Raw genomic sequence first — 26,462 nt, forward strand, 5'->3', positions numbered from 1 at the left:
TAGGGAAATCATCTTCCTTTACGTATCTCTATAGTGCTGTTGATGTCTGTGTGTCCTTGCAGAGGGACAACATGGTAACGACGTTATTAGGAGAGATCGGGAAGGTGAAAAGGGGGAGGGGTAAAGTGTAGTAGCGGGAAGAAACGGCACGTCAAGCTAAGAGAAGTTAGTATGAGTTAAGGCACTTGTGAACCTGATAGGAGGAATGAAGGGCGGAAATAGACAATTGGGAAATTAGCAATTAGCGATGGCGAAAGGGAAAAGTGACAAAATTGGAAAATGATGGAAGAACTGAAAACAATTATTGAAAAACTGATGAGAAGTTGAAGCATTGTGAAAGGGTGAGGGTTTGGTAGATTGATGAACTGCAAGGAGATTCTTAAAAATTCCTGCAAGTTTTTTTTCCTACTTTTTATCTTTTCAGAATTTTTTTCACTTTTTTTTCGAAAGCTGAAAAAATATTTGAAGGATTCCCTTGCAAGAGTGATACATAAATTTTCAAGGTTTAACGGTTTGATGATTGATTGAATGATAAATAGATAGATAGGCAGGTAGGTAGGTAAACAGATAGATGGGCAGGTAGACAGATGGATGGATGGATGGATGGAGTGATAGACAGGTATGGAGAAAGACAATTTAGTTTCATAGAATATAGATTTTTATTTAGCAACAGTTGTAAGCTATACAAAGCAGAATAGATGGATCATTCCACTCGGCACTTGGGTGGGGTGTATCATTATTAATAATATCCCACAACAGTTGTAGAGTCCATTCTTTTCCAACGAATAACTTTGCGTTCCCAAATTTCTGCCTATGCTGCTTGATGGTGAGGATGCAACCAATCTGGATTGTGTAACCAGATTCATAGGTGATGAAGTGGCTGGTAGGTTTCCCCAAGTTCTGAAATTAGTATTGACAAAAACAGGGTGGGTTTGAGAAGGATCAGAGGATCTTCCAAAATGTATTTTCTCAATTTTATGAAAATAATTCTAATTTGGATCCTTGAAAACGTATCTCTGCAACGATTAATTTAAAGAAACTAGTCTTGGGGAAACGAACAAGGAATCAGTCTATTATGGGGCACTAAACTATACATAAGCCTCGTGTTCTTCCTTTCCGTACTTGGGGTCATTGCTTATATACATATTTGATAACTTTACAATATTCCTGTGTATGAAAAAGTCAGAACTCCTGTTGTTGTATAACACATTTAATAAGTGAAGCATTTCAAACATAAGGAACAACAAATATACTGTAATTACATGATGCAATATTCAAGAAAGAGCAATGTGTAGGGTTGCAAGTAGGAGGAAGGTTTTTGCTATAGGGATCCTTACATCACAGAAAGGTGAAAATTGCAAAAAACAAAACAAAAAAAAAAAAATCTAACATTTTTGGATATACTATAATTTCAGTTGCCTCGATCAGAGGAATATTGAAAATATACAGCAGACAAGAAACCACCTTTTGCCTTTCTTCCCTCTAAGAATATATCTCTTGTTAAGTCACAATTTTGAGAGAATGATTTATCAAAGATATCACAATGATATGACATTTTTTCTTTGGGTCAAGTGGAAAAAGAACAATCATTGATGCACGAAATTACATCTGCGTTTATTCACGATCTCTGATATGATGTAAATAAATCATTACTAAACCCATATTGTCGCCGGTCTTCTTGATGGACAGCCATCACCCTTCTAGAGTCTGTATAAATGCTGTCATTATTTGGATTTAAAAAAACAAAACAATTGAATGAATCGTTGACAATTTAATGGGCATACAAGTTGCAGAGACTCACATATAAATACACAAATGGAATATCAATCAGATTTTATGAAATATTCGTATAATATTGTCCCCACTTCAGGTTACTATTGTAAGTTACACTTTAACAACAATTTACTGTGTATAGAGATTTATTGGGTCTGTTCAGTTTGGCCAACAAATTTTTTAATTAATTTTTTTAACCATATAGTTTGAAACTTCGTATACTGGTAGAATATCTCACACAGACCATGGTTTGCTTCAAACATTTTCGGCAAAATTTCGTATTGTAAAGTTGTCGTCTTTGGGAAATCTTAGCCAATACACGAAACTCTCAGGTTCTCCAACTTCTGCCAATATATATATATATACTCTTTTACTTGTTTCAGTCATTTGACCATAGCCATGCTGGAGCACCGCCTTCAGTGAAGAAAATCGACCGTAGGACTTATTCCTTGTAAGCCTAGTACTTATTCTATCGGTTTCTTTTTGCCGAATCGCTAAGTTACGGGGACGTAAACACACCACAATCGATTGCCAAGCAATGGTGGGGGGACAAGCACAGACACAAACACACATACATATATATGTAAATACATATATACGACAGGCTTCTTTCAGTTTCCGTCTACCAAATCCACTCACAAGGATTTGGTCAGCCCGAGGCTATAGTAGAAGACCCCTGCACAAGATTCCACGCAGTAGGACTGAACCCGGAACCATGTGGTTGGTAAGCAAGCTACTTACCACACAGCCACTCCTACACCTATATATATATATATATATATACATATATATGCGTAAAAAAATCTCATCACGCAATTGAACCAATAAAAAAGCTTCTACCTGGTTGCTTAACATGCTAAAAATAGCAGCCAACACATCCCCCTACCTAAATCGCATGCTCATTCTACGTAATGTCCTAGATTACTACGAAATCTTTGATGATAGGTTTGCTGAATCAGGGTTGATTTGCATTTTGTCTATTTAATGAAAATAATCATAACCTGGACTCTTGGAAATTTATCTCTGTAAAGTTTAATTCAAAGAAACTATTCTTCAGAAACAAACAAGGAAAAAGTCTCCTCTGTTCTGCAATTGGCGGTCATTGTTTACAATATTACAGTGTATGAAAAAAATCAAGACTTTTCTTATTGTATAACATATTTAATATGTGAAGCGTTTAAAAGATAATACATATATATATATACAGAAATTTAAGGATGTGATATTCACTACAGAATAATGTGTGGGGTTGTCAAGCAGAAGAGTTTAAATATAGGGGTTCTTACACCATCGAAAGGAATCTGCACTTGAAGTTGTGGAGCAAAGAGAGGTAAAAATTGCATAAACAAAACAAGAAAAATATAAACGTTCTAAAATACTTTCGTCATATCTTCCATTGCACGAAGCGCAGGAAGAATCTACGTTTTTCATTTCTCTCCTTCATGAATATATTTGTGGTTTCATGAATTACAATTTTGAGACAATGCTTTACCACAGATATCACAATGATATGGTTTCTCTCCTGTATGAGTACGTTTGTGTCCAGTTAACTGAATATTTTGAGAGAATGATTTACCACAGATATCACAGTGATATGGTTTCTCTCCTGTATGAATACATTTACGTATTGTTAAGACAAAACTGTGAGAGAATGATTTACCACAGATTTCACAATGATACGGCTTCTCTCAAGTATGAATACGTCTGTGCTTAGTTAATGTACTACTATCAGAGAATGATTTACCACAGATATCACAGTGATATGGTTTCTCTCCTGTATGAATACGTTTGTGTCTAGTTAAGACACTATTATGAGAGAAAGACTTACCACAGATATCACAATGATATGGTTTCTCTCCTGTATGAGTATGTTTGTGTCCAGTTAACTGAATATTTTGAGAGAATGATTTACTACAGACATCACATTGATATGGCCCTTTTCCTGTATGAATATGTTTGTGTTTAGAGAAGCTACTACTGTCAGAGAATGATTTACCACAGATGACACAGTGATATGGTTTCTCTCCTGTATGAGTACGTTTGTGCACAGTCACATGAGAACGGTTAGAGAATAATTTACCACAGATATCACAATGATATAGTTTCTCTCCAGTATGAATACGTTTATGTGCAGTTAAAATACCATTATTAGAGAATGATTTACCACAGACATCACAATTATAGGGTTTCTCTCCTGTATGAATACGTTTGTGTGCAATAACCTGAGCACTGCAAGAGAATGATTTGCCACAGATATCACAATGATATGGCTTCTCTCCTGTATGAGTACGTCTGTGTGTAGTTAAATGAGGGCTGTGAGAGAATGATTTGCCACAGATATCACAGTGATATGGTTTCTCCCCTGTATGAATACGTACGTGACTGGTTAAAGCACAAGTTTCAGAGAATGATTTACCACAAACATCACAATTATAGGGTTTCTCCCCTGCATGAGTACGTTTGTGTGCAATAACATGAGCTCTGCAAGAGAATGATTTACCGCAGATATCACAGTGATATGGTTTCTCTCCTGTATGAATACGTTTATGTATTGTTAAGGCACATCTTTGAGAGAACGATTTACCACAGATATCACAATGATATGGCTTCTCTCCTGTATGAGTACGTTTGTGCACAGTAACATTTATATTCCTAGTGAATGATTTACCACAGATATCACAATGATATGGTTTCTCTCCTGTATGAATACGTTTGTGCATAATTAGGTTATATTCTTTAAAAGGACTTTCTGAAGATATCAGTCATATGACCCTATCTCTTTTATCATGTGTTGAGAGGAAATCAATTATATAATTTTCTCACTCTCTTCTATTACTTTCTCTCTCAAATCCCAGTTTATATATTTTTCTTCCTCTTGTTCTTGTACTTTATATCTTACAAACACTTTTACTGCTCTATTTCTGTCCAGTGTTACCCTTCTTCAGCAACACTTCCATAAAGTAGATCCAACAGGCACCTCTTCTTGCGACTCCAGTAAGTGATGTTCATAAATTTTGCGAATATTATTATTTCAGAGCAAACGTTTCACAGGAATTCTACCAGAGATTCATAGAAACAAACTAATACATCGTTTTCATATAAAAGTGTCCTTCAGCTTTTAAAACATGTCAGATATTGAGGAGGTCTCTTCTGTTACATCAATGTCATCTGATGTTCTGAAATTATATAGAAACAACAGTGTAAGATGCAGAGGCTACTGAAAAAATACAGATTCATTTCTATTGAGATAATCTGTAGAAATAAACATTTATCTTAACTGAGCTGGATGCCGACAGCTCCATAAAGAATGGCCAATCTTTAAATGTAGATTGAAGATGTGGAAGTGGAACATCCAGGAAGACAGGGTATAAAGTTCTGAAGAACCTTTCAGGTGAGATGACAAAGGGACAAAATTCCTGGCGACTTGCTCTACTCAAGATCTGCAGTCCATACCAAAAGTGTTAAGACATATCCCTCTGGAGGCAAAAAGCACTTGTGGCCATTCCCCGTAGAAGCAGCCTTGTAAAAGTGCTGTCATGTTAATGGGTCCATGTTATGTCACGTATAAGTGAATAGTCGAGTCGTCACGGAAACAAGCGACTTCTTGCTTTGGTTTCATCGAGTCATAACGAAAAACGCCGTTTTTTAAAATAAATATAAATCTGTCTTCATATATCTTATGCATCCTGTATATATGTATACACACACACAAATGGACCGTCTTTCATTTTTCAACTCCCTTATCCGAGGTCATGAAAATATAAACAAAAACTTTACGGAAATTACCGAACGAAGATGACGAATCTGAGACCAAAAAGCATCGGTTTCTGAACATTTCGGTGGCTGGAGTGTATTTGAGAATATTTCCCCAACTTAAAGACGAAGGAATTAACCTGGCAAGGTACCTTCCATAGCTAGAAATAGCAGCCAAATCTCACACAATTCATTGAATCCCTCTTCTATTGCTAAAAATAGCAACCCAGTCCTGAGCAAATCATGGACAGTTCTCATCCATAGCTAGAAATAGCAGCCAAATCACGGACATCCCTCATTCATAAAACATAAAAGAGAAACAAAGAATTGGCGCGCCAAAAACCGAACGTCTACAGAATTAAAAACATTAAATGATTTCATAGTAGAATACTTACGGAAATGTTTCGTAAAGGATAGTGTTGTTATATATGTGTGTATCTGGTAGTTGAGAAAGACATTATAAGAATTATAAATGTATTTATAAGAAGATAAAGCGTAATTAACGCAGAGGCCATTTAACCGGATATCAACCTGAAGTGGGAAGTTCGCTCAATGCGCATGCGTGGCTCCCCGTCTTGAAACCTTTGTTGGAGATAAATGTAATTATCTCCCTTCTATGTATCGGTAGAAAACACTAAATAAAACATAAATAAACAGTGGTGTCCGCCAAATCGGAAGGATTCCCTTTTTGGACATTTGAACGGAACACACGCGAAACAGTGTTACACAGAAAGGGAGATAATTAGTCTTAGCTTATTTTCAAGTTTGTGGATACGCATGCGCATTGAAAGCACTTTCTACTTCATACTGGAGTTCGTCTAAATTTGCTTTGAATGAATTTCTCTTGATCAGCTAATAATACATTTATAATACTTATAACGCATTTCCTTTATGAAACATTCCCGTAAGCATTTAACAATGAAAATATTCAATGTTTCTAACTCTGTAAACGTTCCAATTTTGGCGCTTCGATTCTTCTTGACACTTTTATGAATTAGATATGTCCTTGAATTTTACGAGATTTGGCTACTATTTCTAGCTAAGGATGAGAGTTCGCTTTAATTTTGTTGCTATTTCTAACAATGGAAGAGAAATTCTATAAGTTGTGCGGCATAACTACAGGGTTTTACCCCCCAGACTTTGAGAGGTCATAACTTTCAGAAAAATGAATTTTTTTTTAATGAAATTTTCTACGCATATAGTATTAACTATGTAGAATCCGAATATACAAACATTTCCGGTGAAAGTTTTTTGGAATGGGGGTGGGGGACAATTTTCGGAAATTCCAACGGAGTCCACTTAAATTCCTCTTAACTTCCAGGAAAATGAATATTTTTTCGTGAAATTTTCTACAAATATACCTTGATGTATGTACATATCGTGCATGTAGGAATTTTGAAGGAAACAACTGCAGGTTATTTTTGAGAAGCGTTCCCCTCTCGGTGGTGTTTCGGAGCAAGTCGTCCATATTTGTTTCATTTTTGTCGATTATGTGCGTATGTGCATCCGTAGATTTCTAGACAGTGAAGAGAAACCGTCATAAGAAAACTTTCGTTACAAATAACTTGCACACGATTTTTTTTTCTCAACAGAAGTAAATTCCAAAGTAAACGTTTCTAGTAGAGAAGTAGAAGAGAACAGGAGCAAAAATAGGAATATACACGCACGGTTAAATATAGAAACTATCACATGGTCGCTTCCCGAAGAATTTTAAAATGTTAGCTTTCCGAAACTTTTTTTTCAATCTTGCAAAAACACGAAGATTAAGAATAAACAGAAAAAGTACACAAATATATTTTACATACCTGTTGTATACGCCGGTTTTGTTTTTTTCACTTTAAAGGTGGATTAATCCCAACAAAATAACAAGTTTAGTCACTGTTTCAGTACGTTTGTATTCTTCATTGATCTTATGTGAAATCTTGTATTAGTTAAAAAATGTTTGTTTAAAAAAAAAGTATGTCATGTATATGTGTATTTAAAATGTGTATTGCTCAGCAATTTGAGCAAAGAGGTGCTCAAACTGTCTAGTGGAGTACCTCTTCCGCCACATGAATTCTATTAAATACGTGGAAAACAACTCGGATGAGGTACCATAAAGTTGCCGGTATTTGCGCCTAGCATGCGCCCACATGATTTGTATGTACACCTGTGGCTTCATCAACAAATGAAACTGAGTGGTTTACCGTTAAATGCAGGAACCCTTGCTGTTGCAAATTGCGATAACCTGCCCATTCATCGGTGAAAATCATGCTCCCTGGATGGACATGTTGCCGGATAATGGATTCCAAGGAATCCATGGACCGGCTATTATCCGGGCATATAGATAAAAAGCAATTGGCGGGGTTCTCCAATTCAACCCCACCCAACACCCAAGTGCCGTCGTAGTGCGCACTCCGCCGATACTTTCGGTGCATGAATTTCGATTCATCGATGGCAACTACGACATCAGGGCCGCCAATCATTATTGGGTTAGCAATTAGGTGTTGTGCCAGGATATCTCGGCAGAAATTGGCCCAATCCACCACAGTGGACCAACTCGCAATTTGTAGTTCGTGCATAATTCTACGCAAGGGCACATCAATAGACCACCAATACAAAAAGAGCAGTATTGTTTTCAAAGGCAAATTGCTCTTTTGGAAAAACGATCCTTTTCTAATAGAAAAGCGTTTTTGACACTGTTGACCAGTACACTTCCAGCTATATCCATCTTGAACTGGCCGAAATTTCGAAAATGAACAATTGTGGCCACAGTCACAGACATGCGCTGCTGCTAAAAGTCCATATCTTTTCAGCCATTCAATGAGATGGTCCTGGTCACGGCTGATTTCATACAATTCATCCTAGCGAAACGGAGGACATTGCATATGGGGAGGGGGCAGTGCCAACAACCTCATATTGTGCAGGGTGCTTTTATATGGCACTACATGGGCAATTTTAAATGGCACTGCATGGCCACAAGTGCTTTTTGCCTCCAGAGGGATATATGTCTTAACACTTTTGGTATGGACTGCAGATCTTGAATGGAGCAAGTCACCAGGAATCTTGTTCATCTTCAGAACTTTATACCCTGTCTTTCTGGCTGTCCTACTTCCACATGTTCCATCTACTTTTAAAGATTAGCACTTCTTTATGGGTGGAGGCGCAATGGCCCAGTGGTTAGGGCAGCGGACTCGCGATCGGAGGATCACGGTTTAGATTCCCAGACCGGGCGTTGTGTGTGTTTATTGAGCAAAAACACCTAAAGCTACATAAGGCTCTGACAGGGGGTGGTGGTGACCCCTGTTGTACTCTTTTGCTCACTGTTTCTTGAGTAATGCTGCAACGGACTGGCATCCTGTCCAGTTGGTGGGTGACACATACGCCATAGAAACTGGGCCCATGAGCCTGGCTAGGCTTGAAAAGGGCGAAGAGGAAGACTTCTTTATGGAGCTGTTGTCATCCAGCTTAGTTGTTAAGATATAAATGTTTATTTCTACCATTCATCTCAGTAGAAATGAATCTACATTTTACACTGTTGTTTCTCTATTATTTCAGAACATCAGAGGACATTGACGTAACAGAAGAGACCTCAATATCTACCATGTTTTAAAATCTGAAGGAAACTTTTATATGAAAACGATGTATTAGATTGTTTCTATGAATTTCTGGTAGAATTCCTGTGAAACGTTTGCTCTGAAATAATATTATTCGCAAAATTTATGAACATCACTTACTGGAGTCGCAAGAAGAGGTGCCTATTGGATTTAATTTATGGAAGTGTTGCTGAAGAAAGGTAACACTGGACAGAAATAGAGCAGTAAAAGTGTTTGTAAGATATAAAGTACAAGAACAAAAGGAAGAAAAATATATAAACTGGGATTTGAGAGAGAAAGTAATAGAAGAGAGTAAGAAAATTATAGAATTGATTTCCTCTCAACACATGATAAAAGAGATAGGGTCATATGACTGATATCTGCAGAAAGTCCTTTTAAAGAATATAACCTAATTATCCACAAACGTACTCATACAGGAGAGAAACCGTATCCTTGTGATATCTGTGGTAAATCATTCTCTGATAGTGGTTATGTTAAGGTGCACAAACGTACTCATATAGGAGAAAAACCATATCACTGTGATATCTGTGGTAAATCATTCTCTCATAGTTGGGTCTTAACTAAACATAAACGTATTCATACAGGAGAAAAACCATATTATTGTGATATCTGTGGTAAATCATTCTGTAGCAGTAGTGACTTATCTAGACACAAGCATATTCATACAGGTGAAAAACTATATCATTGTGATATCTGTGGTAAATCATTCTCTCGAAATAGTAACTTATCTAGACACAAATATGTTCATACAGGACAGAAAACATGTCAGTGCGATATCTGTGGCAAATCATTCTCTGATAGTGGTTATGTTAATGTGCACAAACGTACTCATACAGGAGAAAAACCATATCAGTGTGATATCTGTGGTAAATCATTCTCTTACAGTAGTCACGTATCTAGAGACAAATATATTCATACAGGAGAGAAAACATATCGTTGTGATATCTGTGGTGAATCATTCTCTGATAGTAGTATATTAAGCACAAACGTACTCATACAGGAGAGAAACCATATCATTGTGATATCTGTGGTAAATCATTCTCTCAGGGATGTGTCTTAACAATACATAAACGTACTCATACAGGAGAGAAACCTTATCACTGTGGTAAATCATTTTCTCGGGGATGTGTCTTAACAATACATAAACGTACTCATACAGGAGAGAAACCATATCATTGTGATATCTGTGGTAAATCATTCTCTCAGGGATGTGTCTTAACAATACATAAACGTACTCATACAGGAGAGAAACCTTATCACTGTGGTAAATCATTCTCTCGGGGATGTGTCTTAACAATACACAAACGTACTCATACAGGAGAGAAACCATATCACTGTGATATCTGTGGTAAATCATTCTCTGACGGTAGTAACTTATCTAGACACGGATATATTCATACTTGAGAGTAACCATATCATTGTCATATCTGTGGTAAATCATTGTCTCAAAATTGTAACTCATGAAACCACAAACATATTCATGAAGGAGAGAAATGAAAAACATAGTTTCTTCTTTGGTATGAATTTTTAATATTCCTGCGCTTTGTGCAATGGAAGATATGACGAAAGTATTTTAAAATGTTTATATTTTCTTGTTTTGTTTGTGCAATTTTTACCTCTCTTTGTTCCACTACTACAAGTGTAGATTCCTTTCGATGGTGTAAGAACCCCTATATTTAATCTCTTCTGCTTGACAACCCCACACATTATTCTTTAGTGAATAACACATCCTTAAATCTCTGCATATATATATGTATTATCTTTTAAACGCTTCACATATTAAATATGTTATACAATAAGAAAAGTCTTGATTTTTTTCATACACTGCATTATTGTAAACAATGACTGCCAATTGCAGAACAGAGGAGAATTTTTCCTTGTTTTTTTCTGAAGAATAGTTTCTTTGAATTAAACTTTACAGAGATAAATTTTCAAGGGTCCAGGTTAGGATTATTTTCATTAAATAGACAAAATGCAAATCAACCCTGATTCAGCAAACCTATCATCAAAGATTTCGGGGTAATCTAGGACAATACGTAGAATGAGCATGCAATTTAGGTAGGGGTTGGCTGCTATTTTTAGCATGTTAAGCAACCAGGTAGAAGCTTTTTTATTGGTTCAATTGCGTGATGAGATTTTTTTACGCATATATATGTATATATATATATATAGGTGTAGGAGTGGCTGTGTGGTAAGTAGCTTGCTTACCAACCACATGGTTCCGGGTTCAGTCCTACTGCGTGGCATCTTGTGCAGGGGTCTTCTACTATAGCCTCGGGCTGACCAAATCCTTGAGTGGATTTGGTAGACGGAAACTGAAAGAAGCCTGTCGTATATATGTATGTGTGTTTGTGTCTGTGCTTGTCCCCCCACCATTGCTTGACAATCGATGGTGGTGTGTTTACATCCCCGTAACCTAGCGATTTGGCAAAAAGAAACCGATAGAATAAGTATTAGGCTTACAAGGAATAAGTCCTGGGGTTGATTTTCTCGACTAAAGGCGGTGCTTCAGCATGGCCACGGTCAAATGACTGAAACAAGTAAAAGAGTATATATATATATATATATATATTATCCGCAGAAGTTGAAGAGTCAGTCAAAAGCTCTGAGTTTGATGAGACTTTTAGAAGTTAGAGAGTAAGTCAAAACCTGAGAGTTTCGTGTATTGGCTAAGATTTCCCAAAGACGACAACTTTACAATACGAAAATTTGCAGGAAATGTTTGAAGCAAACCATGGTCTGTGTGAGATATTCTACCAGTATACGAAGTTTCAAACTATATGGTTAAAAAAATTAATTAAAGAATTTGTTGGCCAAACTGAACAGACCCAATAAATCTCTATACACAGTAAATTGTTGTTAAAGTGTAATTTACAATAGTAACGAGAAGTGGGGACAATATTATACGAATATTTCATAAAATCTGATTGATATTCCATTTGTGTATTTATATGTGAGTCTCTGCGACTTGTATGCCCATTAAATTGTCAATGATTCATTCAATTGTTTTGTTTTTTTTAATCCAAATAATGACAGCATTTATACAGACTCTAGAAGGGTGATGGCTGTCCATCAAGAAGACAGGCGACAATATGGGTTTAGTAATGATTTATTTACATCATATCAGAGATCGTGAATAAACGCAGATGTAATTTCGTGCATCAATGATTGTTCTTTTTCCACTTGACCCAAAGAAAAAATGTCATATCATTGTGATATCTTTGATAAATCATTCTCTCAAAATTGTGACTTAACAAGAGATATATTCTTAGAGGGAAGAAAGGCAAAAGGTGGTTTCTTGTCTGCTGTATATTTTCAATATTCCTCTGATCGAGACAACTGAAATTATAGTATATCCAAAAATGTTAGATTTTTTTTTTGTTTTGTTTTTTGCAATTTTCACCTTTCTGTGATGTAAGGATCCCTATAGCAAAAACCTTCCTCCTACTTGCAACCCTACACATTGCTCTTTCTTGAATATTGCATCATGTAATTACAGTATATTTGTTGTTCCTTATGTTTGAAATGCTTCACTTATTAAATGTGTTATACAACAACAGGAGTTCTGACTTTTTCATACACAGGAATATTGTAAAGTTATCAAATATGTATATAAACAATGACCCCAAGTACGGAAAGGAAGAACACGAGGCTTATGTATAGTTTAGTGCCCCATAATAGACTGATTCCTTGTTAGTTTCCCCAAGACTAGTTTCTTTAAATTAATTGTTGCGGAGATCCGTTTTCAAGGATCCAAATTAGAATTATTTTCATAAACTTGAGAAAATACATTTTGGAAGATCCTCTGATCCTTCTCAAACCCACCCTGTTTTTGTCAATATTAATTTCAGAACTTGGGGAAACCTACCAGCCACTTCATAACCTATGAATCTGGTTACACAATCCAGATTGGTTGCATCCTCACCATCAAGCAGCATAGGCAGAAATTTGGGAACGCAAAGTTATTCGTTGGAAAAGAATGGACTCTACAACTGTTGTGGGATATTATTAATAATGATACACCCCACCCAAGTGCCAAGTGGAATGATCCATCTATTCTGCTATGTATAGCTTACAACTGTTGCTAAATAAAAATCTATATTCTATGAAACTAAATTGTCTTTCTCCATACCTGTCTATCACTCCATCCATCCATCTGTCTACCTGCCCATCTATCTGTTTACCTACCTACCTGCCTATCTATCTATTTATCATTCAATCAATCATCAAACCGTTAAACCTTGAAAATTTATGTATCACTCTTGCAAGGGAATCCTTCAAATATTTTTTCAGCTTTCGAAAAAAAAGTGAAAAAAATTCTGAAAAGATAAAAAGTAGGAAAAAAAACTTGCAGGAATTTTTAAGAATCTCCTTGCAGTTCATCAATCTACCAAACCCTCACCCTTTCACAATGCTTCAACTTCTCATCAGTTTTTCAATAATTGTTTTCAGTTCTTCCATCATTTTCCAATTTTGTCACTTTGCTAATTTCCCAATTGTCTATTTCCGCCCTTCATTCCTCCTATCAGGTTCACAAGTGCCTTAACTCATACTAACTTCTCTTAGCTTGACGTGCCGTTTCTTCCCGCTACTACACTTTACCCCTCCCCCTTTTCACCTTCCCGATCTCTCCTAATAACGTCGTTACCATGTTGTCCCTCTGCAAGGACACACAGACATCAACAGCACTATAGAGATACGTAAAAGAAGATGAATTCCCTAAGCGACCACAAACATTTAAAGAAAGGAACCACGCATGCGCATTGAGCGAACTTCCCACTTCAGGTTGATATCCGGTTAAATGGCCTCTGCGTTAATTACGCTTTATCTTCTTATAAATACATTTATAATTCTTATAATGTCTTTCTCAACTACCAGATACACACATATATAACAACACTATCCTTTACGAAACATTTCCGTAAGTATTCTACTATGAAATCATTTAATGTTTTTAATTCTGTAGACGTTCGGTTTTTGGCGCGCCAATTCTTTGTTTCTCTTTTATGTTTTATGAATGAGGGATGTCCGTGATTTGGCTGCTATTTCTAGCTATCGATGAGAACTGTCCATTATTTGCTCAGGACTGGGTTGCTATTTTTAGCAATGGAAGAAGGATTCAATGAATTGTGTGAGATTTGGCTGCTATTTCTAGCTATGGAAGGTACCTTGCCAGGTTAATTCCTTCGTCTTTTAGTTGGGGAAATATTCTCAAATACACTCCAGCCACCGAAATGTTCAGAAACCCATGCTTTTTTGTCTCACATTCGTCATCTTCGTTCGGTAATTTCCGTAAAGTTTTTGTTTATATTTTCATGACCTCTGATAAGGTAGTTGAAAAATGAAAGACGGTCCATTTGTGTGTGTGTATACATATATACAGGGTGCATAAGATATATGAAGACAGATTTATATTTATTTTAAAAAACGGCGTTTTTCGTTATGACTCGACGAAACCAAATCAAGAAGTCGCTTGTTTCCGTGAATTATACGTGAAATGGCATGGACACATTAACATGACAGCACTTTTACAAGGCTGCTTCTACGGGGAATGGCCACAAGTTCTTTTTGCCTCCAGAGGGATATGTCTTAACACTTTTGGTATGGACTGCAGATCTTGACTAAAGCAAGTCGCCAGGAATTTTGTCCCTTTGTTATCTCACCTGAAAGGTCCTTCAGAACTTTATACCCTGTCTTCCTGGATGTTCCACTTCCACATCTTCAATCTACATTTAAAGATTGGCCATTCTTTATGGAGCTGTCAGCATCCAGCTCAGTTGTTAAGATAAATGTTTATTTCTACAGATTATCTCAATAGAAATGAATCTGTATTTTTTCATTAGCCTCTACATCTTACACTGTTGTTTCTATATAATTTCAGAACATCAGATGACATTGATGTAACAGAAGAGACCTCCTCAATATCTGACATGTTTTAAAAGCTGAAGGAAACTTTTATATGAAAACGATGTATTAGATTGTTTCTATGAATCTCTGGTAGAATTCCTGTGAAACGTTTGCTCTGAAATAATATTATTCGCAAAATTTATGTACATCACTTACTGGAGTCGCAAGAAGAGGTGCCTGTTGGATTTAATTTATGGAAGTGTTGCTGAAGAAAGGTAACACTGGACAGAAATAGAGCAGTAAAAGTGTTTGTAAGATATAAAGTACAAGAACAAGAGGAAGAAAAATATATAAACTGAGATTTGAGAGAGAAAGTTATAGAAGAGAGTAAGAAAATTATAGAATTGATTTCCTCTCAACACATGATAAAAGAGATAGGGTCATATGACTGATATCTGCAGAAAGTCCTTGTTTTAAAGAATATAACCTAATTATGCACAAACGTATTCATACAGTAGAGAAACCATATCCTTGTGATATCTGTGGTAAACCATTCACTAGGAATAGAAATGTTACTGTGCACAAACGTACTCATACAGGAGAGAAACCATATCACTGTGATATCTGTGGTAAATCATTCTCTGATAGTAGTACATTAACTAAGCACAAACGTATTCATACAGGAGAGAAACCATATCACTGTGATATCTGTGGTAAATCATTCACTCGCAATACAAGTGTTACTGTGCACAAACGTACTCATACAGGAGAGAAGCCATATCATTGTGATGTCTGTGGTAAATCGTTCCCTCAAAGTAGTAATCTTTCTACACATATACGTATTCATACAGGGGAGAAACCATATCACTGTGATATCTGTGGCAAATCATTCTCTCACAGCCGTGATTTAACTACACACAAACGTTCTCATACAGGAGAGAAGCCATATCATTGTGATATCTGTGGCAAATCATTCTCTTGCAGTGGTCATGTTATTTCACACAAACGTATTCATACAGGAGAGAAACCCTATAATTGTGATGTCTGTGGTAAATCATTCTCTAATAATAGTATTTTAACTAAACATAAACGTACTCATACAGGAGAGAAGCCATATCATTGTGATATCTGTGGCAAATCATTCTCTTGCAGTAGTCATGTTATTGCACACAAACGTATTCATACAGGAGAGAAACCCTATAATTGTGATGTCTGTGGTAAATCATTCTCTAAGAATAGTATTTTAACTACACATAAACATATGCATACGGGAGAGAAACCATATCACTGTGATATCTGTGGTGAATCATTCTCTCAAAGTGTTCACTTCACTGAGCATAAACGTATTCATACTGGGAAGAAAACCATATCATTGTGATATCTGTGGTAAATCATTCCCTCACAGTAGTAACTTATCTAGACACAAACATATTCATACAGGAGAAAGGCCATATCAATGTGATGTCTGTGGTAAATCATTCTCTCGAAATATTCACTTAACTATACACAAACGTACTCATACAGGAGAGAAACCATATCATTGTGATATCTGTGGTAAATCATTCTCTCAGAGTAGTCACGTAACTAGACACAAATATATTCATACTTGAGAGTAACCATATCATTGTCATATCTGTGGTAAATCATTGTCTCAAAATTGTAACTCATGAAACCACAAACATATTCATGAAGGAGAGAAATGAAAAACGTAGATTCTTCTTTGGTATGAATTTTTAATATTCCTGCGCTTCGTGCAATGGAAGATATGACGAAAGTATTTTAAAATGTTTATATTTCCTTGTTTTGTTTGTGCAATTTTTACCTCTCTTTGTTCCACAACTACGAGTGCAGATTCCTTTCGATGGTGTAAGGAACTCTATATTTAAACTCTTCTGCTTGACAACCCCACACATTATTCTGTAGTGAATATCACATCCATAAATTTCTGCATATATATATGTATTATCTTTTAAACACTTCACATATTAAATATGTTATACAATAAGAAAAGTCTTGATTGTTTTCATACACTGCAATATTGTAAACAATGACCGCCAATTGCAGAACAGAGGAGACTTTTTCCTTGTTTGGTTATGAAGAATAGTTTCTTTGAATTAAACTTTACAGAGATAAATTTCCAAGAGTCCAGGTTATGATTATTTTCATTAAATAGACAAAATGCAAATCAACCCTGATTCAGCAAACCTATCATCAAAGATTTCGGGGTAATCTAGGACATTACGTAGAATGAGCATGCGATTTAGGTAGGGGGATGTGTTGGCTGCTATTTTTAGCATGTTAAGCAACCAGGTAGAAGCTTTTTTATTGGTTCAATTGCGTGATGAGATTTTTTTACGCATATATATGTATATATATATATAGGTGTAGGAGTGGCTGTGTGGTAAGTAGCTTGCTTACCAACCACATGGTTCCGGGTTCAGTCCCACTGCGTGGCACCTTGGGCAGGTGTCTTCTACTATAGCCTCGGGCCGACCAAATCCTTCTGAGTGGATTTGGTAGACGGAAACTGAAAGAAGCCTGTCGTATATATGTATTTACATATATATGTATGTGTGTTTGTGTCTGTGCTTGTCCCCCCACCATTGCTTGACAATCGATGGTTGTGTGTTTACATCCCCGTAACTTAGCGATTTGGCAAAAAGAAACCGATAGAATAAGTACTAGGCTTACAAGGAATAAGTCCTACGGTCGATTTTCTTCACTGAAGGCGGTGCTCCAGCATGGCCACGGTCAAATGACTGAAACAAGTAAAAGAGTATATATATATATATATATATTATTGGCAGAAGTTGGAGAGTCAGTCAAAAGCTCTGAGTTTGATGAGACTTTTAGAAGTTAGAGAGTAAGTCAAAACCTGAGAGTTTCGTGTATTGGCTAAGATTTCCCAAAGACGACAGCTTTACAATACGAAAATTTGCAGGAAATGTTTGAAGCAAACCATGGTCTGTGTGAGATATTCTACCAGTATACGAAGTTTCAAACTATATGGTTAAAAAAATTAATTAAAGAATTTGTTGGCCAAACTGAACAGACCCAATAAATCTCTATACACAGTAAATTGTTGTTAAAGTGTAACTTACAATAGTAACCTGAAGTGGGGACAATATTATACGAATATTTCATAAAATCTGATTGATATTCCATTTGTGTATTTATATGTGAGTCTCTGCAACTTGTATGCCCATTAAATTGTCAATGATTCATTCAATTGTTTTGTTTTTTAATCCAAATAATGACAGCATTTATACAGACTCTAGAAGGGTGATGGCTGTCCATCAAGAAGACAGGCGACAATATGGGTTTAGTAATGATTTATTTACATCATATCAGAGATCGTGAATAAACGCAGATGTAATTTCGTGCATCAATGATTGTTCTTTTTCCACTTGACCCAAAGAAAAAATGTCATATCATTGTGATATCTTTGATAAATCATTCTCTCAAAATTGTGACTTAACAAGAGATATATTCTTAGAGGGAAGAAAGGCAAAAGGTGGTTTCTTGTCTGCTGTATATTTTCAATATTCCTCTGATCGAGGCAACTGAAATTATAGTATATCCAAAAATGTTAGATTTTTTTTTTTGTTTTGTTTTTTGCAATTTTCACCTTTCTGTGATGTAAGGATCCCTATAGCAAAAACCTTCCTCCTACTTGCAACCCTACACATTGCTCTTTCTTGAATATTGCATCATGTAATTACAGTATATTTGTTGTTCCTTATGTTTGAAATGCTTCACTTATTAAATGTGTTATACAACAACAGGAGTTCTGACTTTTTCATACACAGGAATATTGTAAAGTTATCAAATATGTATATAAACAATGACCCCAAGTACGGAAAGGAAGAACACGAGGCTTATGTATAGTTTAGTGCCCCATAATAGACTGATTCCTTGTTAGTTTCCCCAAGACTAGTTTCTTTAAATTAATTGTTGCGGAGATCCGTTTTCAAGGATCCAAATTAGAATTATTTTCATAAACTTGAGAAAATACATTTTGGAAGATCCTCTGATCCTTCTCAAACCCACCCTGTTTTTGTCAATATTAATTTCAGAACTTGGGGAAACCTACCAGCCACTTCATAACCTATGAATCTGGTTACACAATCCAGATTGGTTGCATCCTCACCATCAAGCAGCATAGGCAGAAATTTGGGAACGCAAAGTTATTCGTTGGAAAAGAATGGACTCTACAACTGTTGTGGGATATTATTAATAATGATACACCCCACCCAAGTGCCGAGTGGAATGATCCATCTATTCTGCTATGTATAGCTTACAACTGTTGCTAAATAAAAATCTATATTCTATGAAACTAAATTGTCTTTCTCCATACCTGTCTATCACTCCATCCATCCATCTGTCTACCTGCCCATCTATCTGTTTACCTACCTACCTGCCTATCTATCTATTTATCATTCAATCAATCATCAAACCGTTAAACCTTGAAAATTTATGTATCACTCTTGCAAGGGAATCCTTCAAATATTTTTTCAGCTTTCGAAAAAAAAGTGAAAAAAATTCTGAAAAGATAAAAAGTAGGAAAAAAAACTTGCAGGAATTTTTAAGAATCTCCTTGCAGTTCATTAATCTACCAAACCCTCACCCTTTCACACTGCTTCAACTTCTCATCAGTTTTTCAATAATTGTTTTCAGTTCTTCCATCATTTTCCAATTTTGTCACTTTTCCCTTTCGCCATCGCTAATTGCTAATTTCCCAATTGTCTATTTCCGCCCTTCATTCCTCCTATCAGGTTCACAAGTGCCTTAACTCATACTAACTTCTCTTAGCTTGACGTGCCGTTTCTTCCCGCTACTACACTTTACCCCTCCCCCTTTTCACCTTCCCGATCTCTCCTAATAACGTCGTTACCATGTTGTCCCTCTGCAAGGACACACAGACATCAACAGCAGTATAGAGATACGTAAAGGAAGATGATTTCCCTAAGCGACCACAAACATTTAAAGAAAGGAACCACGCATGCGCATTGAGCGAACTTCCCACTTCAGGTTGATATCCGGTTAAATTGCCTCTGCGTTAATTACGCTTAATCTTCTTATAAATACATTTATAATTCTTATAATGTCTTTCTCAACTACCAGATACACACATATATAACAACACTATCCTTTACGAAACATTTCCGTAAGTATTCTACTATGAAATCATTTAATGTTTTTAATTCTGTAGACGTTCGGTTTTTGGCGCGCCAATTCTTTGTTTCTCTTTTATGTTTTATGAATGAGGGATGTCCGTGATTTGGCTGCTATTTCTAGCTATGGATGAGAAATGTCCATGATTTGCTCAGGACTGGGTTGCTATTTTTAGCAATGGAAGAAGGATTCAATGAATTGTGTGAGATTTGGCTGCTATTTCTAGCTATGGAAGGTACCTTGCCAGGTTAATTCCTTCGTCTTTAATTTGGGGAAATATTCTCAAATACACTCCAGCCACCGAAATGTTCAGAAACCGATGCTTTTTGGTCTCAGATTCGTCATGTTCGTTCGGTAATTTCCGTAAAGTTTTTGTTTATATTTTCATGACCTCGGATAATGGAGTTGAAAAATGAAAGACGGTCCATTTGTGTGTGTGTATACATATATACAGGGTGCATAAGATATATGAAGACAGATTTATATTTATTTTAAAAAACGGCGTTTTTCGTTATGACTCGACGAAACCAAGGCATGAAGTCGCTTGTTTCCGTGACGACTCGACTATTCACTTATACGTGACATAACATGGACCCATTAACATGACAGCACTTTTACAAGGCTGCTTCTACGGGGAATGGCCACAAGTGCTTTTTGCCTCCAGAGGGATGTCTTAACACTTTTGGTATGGAGTGCAGATCTTGAGTAGAGCAAGTCGCCAGGAATTTTGTCCCTTTGTCATCTCACCTGAAAGGTTCTTCAGAACTTTATACCCTGTCTTCCTGGATGTTCCACTTCCACATCTTCAATCTACATTTAAAGATTGGCCATTCTTTATGGAGCTGTCGGCATCCAGCTCAGTTGTTAAGATAAATGTTTATTTCTACAGATTATCTCAATAGAAATGAATCTGCATTTTTTCATTAGCCTCTACATCTTACACTGTTGTTTCTATATAATTTCAGAACATCAGATGACATTGATGTAACAGAAGAGACCCCCTCAATATCTGACATGTTTTAAAAGCTGAAGGAAACTTTTATATGAAAACGATGTATTAGATTGTTTCTATAAATTTCTGGTAGAATTCCTGTGAAACGTTTGCTCTGAAATAATATTATTCGCAAAATTTATGAACATCACTTACTGGAGTCGCAAGAAGAGGTGCCTATTGGATTTAATTTATGGAAGTGTTGCTGAAGAAAGGTAACACTGGACAGAAATAGAGCAGTAAAAGTGTTTGTAAGATATAAAGTACAAGAACAAAAGGAAGAAAAATATATAAACTGGGATTTGAGAGAGAAAGTTATAGAAGAGAGTAAGAAAATTATGGAATTAATTTCCTCTCAACACATGATAAAAGAGATAGGGTCATATGACTGATATCTGCAGAAAGTCCTTGTTTTAAAGAATATAACCTAATTATGCACAAACGTATTCATACAGTAGAGAAACCATATCCTTGTGATATCTGTGGTAAACCATTCACTAGGAATAGAAATGTTACTGTGCACAAACGTACTCATACAGGAGAGAAACCATATCACTGTGATATCTGTGGTAAATCATTCTCTGATAGTAGTACATTAACTAAGCACAAACGTATTCATACAGGAGAGAAACCATATCACTGTGATATATGTGGTAAATCATTCACTCGCAATACAAGTGTTACTGTGCACAAACGTACTCATACAGGAGAGAAGCCATATCATTGTGATGTCTGTGGTAAATCGTTCCCTCAAAGTAGTAATCTTTCTACACATATACGTATTCATACAGGGGAAAAACCATATCACTGTGATATCTGTGGCAAATCATTCTCTCACAGCCGTGATTTAACTACACACAAACGTTCTCATACAGGAGAGAAGCCATATCATTGTGATATCTGTGGCAAATCATTCTCTTGCAGTGGTCATGTTATTTCACACAAACTTATTCATACAGGAGAGAAACCCTATAATTGTGATGTCTGTGGTAAATCATTCTCTAAGAATAGTATTTTAACTACACATAAACATATTCATACAGGAGAGAAACCATATCACTGTGATATCTGTGGTAAATCATTCACTCGCAATACAAGTGTTACTGTGCACAAACGTACTCATACAGGAGAGAAGCCATATCATTGTGATGTCTGTGGTAAATCGTTCCCTCAAAGTAGTAATCTTTCTACACATATACGTATTCATACAGGGGAGAAACCATATCACTGTGATATCTGTGGCAAATCATTCTCTCACAGCCGTGATTTAACTACACACAAACGTTCTCATACAGGAGAGAAGCCATATCATTGTGATATCTGTGGCAAATCATTCTCTTGCAGTGGTCATGTTATTTCACACAAACGTATTCATACAGGAGAGAAACCCTATAATTGTGATGTCTGTGGTAAATCATTCTCTAAGAATAGTATTTTAACTACACATAAACATATTCATACAGGAGAGAAACCATATCACTGTGATATCTGTGGTGAATCATTCTCTCAAAGTGTTCACTTAACTTAGCATAAACGTATTCATACTGGGAAGAAAACCATATCCTTGTGATATCTGTGGTAAATCATTCTCTCACAGTTTTGTCTTAACAATACATAAACGTATTCATACAGGAGAGAAACCATATCACTGTGATATCTGTGGTAAATAATTCTCTCAAAATATTCAGTTAACTGGACACAAACGTACTCATACTTGAGAGTAACCATATCATTGTCATATCTGTGGTAAATCTTGGTCTCAAAATTGTAATTCATGAAACCACAAATATATTCATGAAGGAGAGAAATGAAAAACATAGTTTTTTGTTTGGTATGAATTTTTAATGTTCCTCCGCTTTGTGCAATGGAAGATATGACGAAAGTATTTTAAGACATTTATATTTGTCTTCTTTTGTTTGTGCAATTTTTACCTCTCTTTGTTCCACAACTACGAGTGCAGATTCCTTTCGATGGTGTAAGGACCTCTCTATTTAAACTCTTCTGCTTGACAACCCCACACATTATTCTGTAGTGAATATCACATCCATAAATTTCTGCATATATATATGTATTATCTTTTAAACGCTTCACATATTAAATATGTTATACAATAAGAAAAGTCTTGATTTTTTTCATACTCTGCAATATTGTAAACAATGACCGCCAATTGCAGAACAGAGGAGACTTTTTCCTTGTTTGTTTCTGAAGAATAGTTTCTTTGAATTAAACTTTACAGAGATAAATTTCCAAGAGTCCAGGTTATGATTATTTTCATTAAATAGACAAAATGCAAATCAACCCTGATTCAGCAAACCTATCATCAAAGATTTCGGGGCAATCTAGGACATTACGTAGAATGAGCATGCGATTTAGGTAGGGGGATGTGTTGGCTGCTATTTTTAGCATGTTAAGCAACCAGGTAGAAGCTTTTTTATTGGTTCAATTGCGTGATGAGATTTTTTTACGCATATATATGTATATATATATATATATAGGTGTAGGAGTGGCTGTGTGGTAAGTAGCTTGCTTACCAACCACATGGTTCCGGGTTCAGTCCTACTGCGTGGCATCTTGTGCAGGGGTCTTCTACTATCGCCTTGGGCTGACCAAATCCTTGTGAGTGGATTTGGTAGATGGAAACTGAAAGAAGCCTGTCGTATATATGTATTTACATATATATGTATGTGTGTTTGTGTCTGTGCTTGTCCCCCCCACCATTGCTTGACAATCGATGGTGGTGTGTTTACATCCCCGTAACCTAGCGATTTGGCAAAAAGAAACCGATAGAATAAGTATTAGGCTTACAAGGAATAAGTCCTACGGTCGATTTTCTTCTCTGAAGGCGGTGCTCCAGCATGGCTATGGTCAAATGACTGAAACAAGTAAAAGAGTATATATATATATTATCGGCAGAAGTTGAAGGGTCAGTCAAAAGCTCTGAGTTTGATGAGACTTTTAGAAGTTAGAGAGTAAGTCAAAACCTGTGAGTTTCGTGTATTGGCTAAGATTTCCCAAAGATGACAGCTTTACAATACGAAAATTTGCAGGAAATGTTTGAAGCAAACCATGGTCTGTGTGAGATATTCTACCAGCATACGAAGTTTCAAACTATATGGTTAAAAAAATTAATTAAAGAATTTGTTGGCCAAACTGAACAGACCCACTAAATCTCTATACACAGTAAATTGTTGTTAAAGTGTAATTTACAATAGTAACGAGAAGTGGGGACAATATTATATGAATATTTCATAAAATCTGATTGATATTCCATTTGTGTATTTATATGTGAGTCTCTGCAACATGTATGCCCATTAAATTGTCAATGATTCATTCAATTGTTTTGTTTTTTAATCCAAATAATGACAGCATTTATACAGACTCTAGAAGGGTGATGGCTGTCCATCAAGAAGACAGGCGACAATATGGGTTTAGTAATGATTTATTTACATCATATCAGAGATCGTGAATAAACGCAGATGTAATTTCGTGCATCAATGATTGTTCTTTTTCCACTTGACCCAAAGAAAAAATGTCATATCATTGTGATATCTTTGATAAATCATTCTCTCAAAATTGTGACTTAACAAGAGATATATTCTTAGAGGGAAGAAAGGCAAAAGGTGGTTTCTTGTCTGCTGTATATTTTCAATATTCCTCTGATCGAGGCAACTGAAATTATAGTATATCCAAAAATGTTAGATTTTTTTTTTTGTTTTGTTTTTTGCAATTTTCACCTTTCTGTGATGTAAGGATCCCTATAGCAAAAACCTTCCTCCTACTTGCAACCCTACACATTGCTCTTTCTTGAATATTGCATCATGTAATTACAGTATATTTGTTGTTCCTTATGTTTGAAATGCTTCACTTATTAAATGTGTTATACAACAACAGGAGTTCTGACTTTTTCATACACAGGAATATTGTAAAGTTATCAAATATGTATATAAACAATGACCCCAAGTACGGAAAGGAAGAACACGAGGCTTATGTATAGTTTAGTGCCCCATAATAGACTGATTCCTTGTTAGTTTCCCCAAGACTAGTTTCTTTAAATTAATTGTTGCGGAGATCCGTTTTCAAGGATCCAAATTAGAATTATTTTCATAAACTTGAGAAAATACATTTTGGAAGATCCTCTGATCCTTCTCAAACCCACCCTGTTTTTGTCAATATTAATTTCAGAACTTGGGGAAACCTACCAGCCACTTCATAACCTATGAATCTGGTTACACAATCCAGATTGGTTGCATCCTCACCATCAAGCAGCATAGGCAGAAATTTGGGAACGCAAAGTTATTCGTTGGAAAAGAATGGACTCTACAACTGTTGTGGGATATTATTAATAATGATACACCCCACCCAAGTGCCGAGTGGAATGATCCATCTATTCTGCTATGTATAGCTTACAACTGTTGCTAAATAAAAATCTATATTCTATGAAACTAAATTGTCTTTCTCCATACCTGTCTATCACTCCATCCATCCATCTGTCTACCTGCCCATCTATCTGTTTACCTACCTACCTGCCTATCTATCTATTTATCATTCAATCAATCATCAAACCGTTAAACCTTGAAAATTTATGTATCACTCTTGCAAGGGAATCCTTCAAATATTTTTTCAGCTTTCGAAAAAAAAGTGAAAAAAATTCTGAAAAGATAAAAAGTAGGAAAAAAAACTTGCAGGAATTTTTAAGAATCTCCTTGCAGTTCATTAATCTACCAAACCCTCACCCTTTCACACTGCTTCAACTTCTCATCAGTTTTTCAATAATTGTTTTCAGTTCTTCCATCATTTTCCAATTTTGTCACTTTTCCCTTTCGCCATCGCTAATTGCTAATTTCCCAATTGTCTATTTCCGCCCTTCATTCCTCCTATCAGGTTCACAAGTGCCTTAACTCATACTAACTTCTCTTAGCTTGACGTGCCGTTTCTTCCCGCTACTACACTTTACCCCTCCCCCTTTTCACCTTCCCGATCTCTCCTAATAACGTCGTTACCATGTTGTCCCTCTGCAAGGACACACAGACATCAACAGCAGTATAGAGATACGTAAAGGAAGATGATTTCCCTAAGCGACCACAAACATTTAAAGAAAGGAACCACGCATGCGCACTGAGCGAACTTCCCACTTCAGGTTGATATCCGGTTAAATTGCCTCTGCGTTAATTACGCTTTATCTTCTTATAAATACATTTATAATTCTTATAATGTCTTTCTCAACTACCAGATACACACATATATAACAACACTATCCTTTACGAAACATTTCCGTAAGTATTCTACTATGAAATCATTTAATGTTTTTAATTCTGTAGACGTTCGGT

The 26,462-nt window shown here is 36.0% G+C and overlaps 2 protein-coding genes across 2 annotated transcripts in view; one reads left to right on the top strand and one right to left on the bottom strand.

Annotated features, from left to right (window-relative positions):
- Positions 1-2,913: 2,913 nt before the first annotated feature.
- On the bottom strand, positions 2,914-6,064 carry LOC149130703 (uncharacterized). Its single transcript, XM_089344532.1, has 2 exons — positions 5,922-6,064; positions 2,914-4,949 (listed from the first exon to the last, which is right to left on the bottom strand). Exon 2 carries the CDS (start codon positions 4,491-4,493, stop codon positions 3,462-3,464), a length of 1,032 nt encoding a protein of 343 aa, XP_089200658.1. The 5' UTR covers positions 4,494-4,949; positions 5,922-6,064; the 3' UTR covers positions 2,914-3,461.
- Positions 6,065-13,642: 7,578 nt separating this feature from the next.
- The window catches only part of LOC149130704 (uncharacterized), a 44,828-nt gene continuing 32,008 nt past the window's right edge, over positions 13,643-26,462 (top strand). Inside the window, exons 1-5 of the mRNA XM_089343830.1 lie at positions 13,643-14,043; positions 15,004-15,244; positions 19,046-20,136; positions 21,110-22,662; positions 24,502-24,597. Of these exons, the coding sequence (XP_089199956.1) occupies positions 21,569-22,662; positions 24,502-24,597 (1,190 nt within the window). The 5' untranslated portion in view covers positions 13,643-14,043; positions 15,004-15,244; positions 19,046-20,136; positions 21,110-21,568. The remainder of the gene's footprint in view (positions 14,044-15,003; positions 15,245-19,045; positions 20,137-21,109; positions 22,663-24,501; positions 24,598-26,462) is intronic.

The sequence above is a fragment of the Octopus bimaculoides genome, chromosome 28 (genome assembly GCF_046866305.1).
Source record: "Octopus bimaculoides isolate indiv1 chromosome 28, ASM4686630v1, whole genome shotgun sequence".
In the NCBI taxonomy this organism is placed as follows: domain Eukaryota; kingdom Metazoa; phylum Mollusca; class Cephalopoda; order Octopoda; family Octopodidae; genus Octopus; species Octopus bimaculoides.

Excerpts from the sequence above, each read along its gene's own strand:
- LOC149130703 (XM_089344532.1), bottom strand. The coding sequence starts at position 4,493 with ATGCACAAACGTATTCATACAGGAGAGAAACCATATCATTGTGATATC.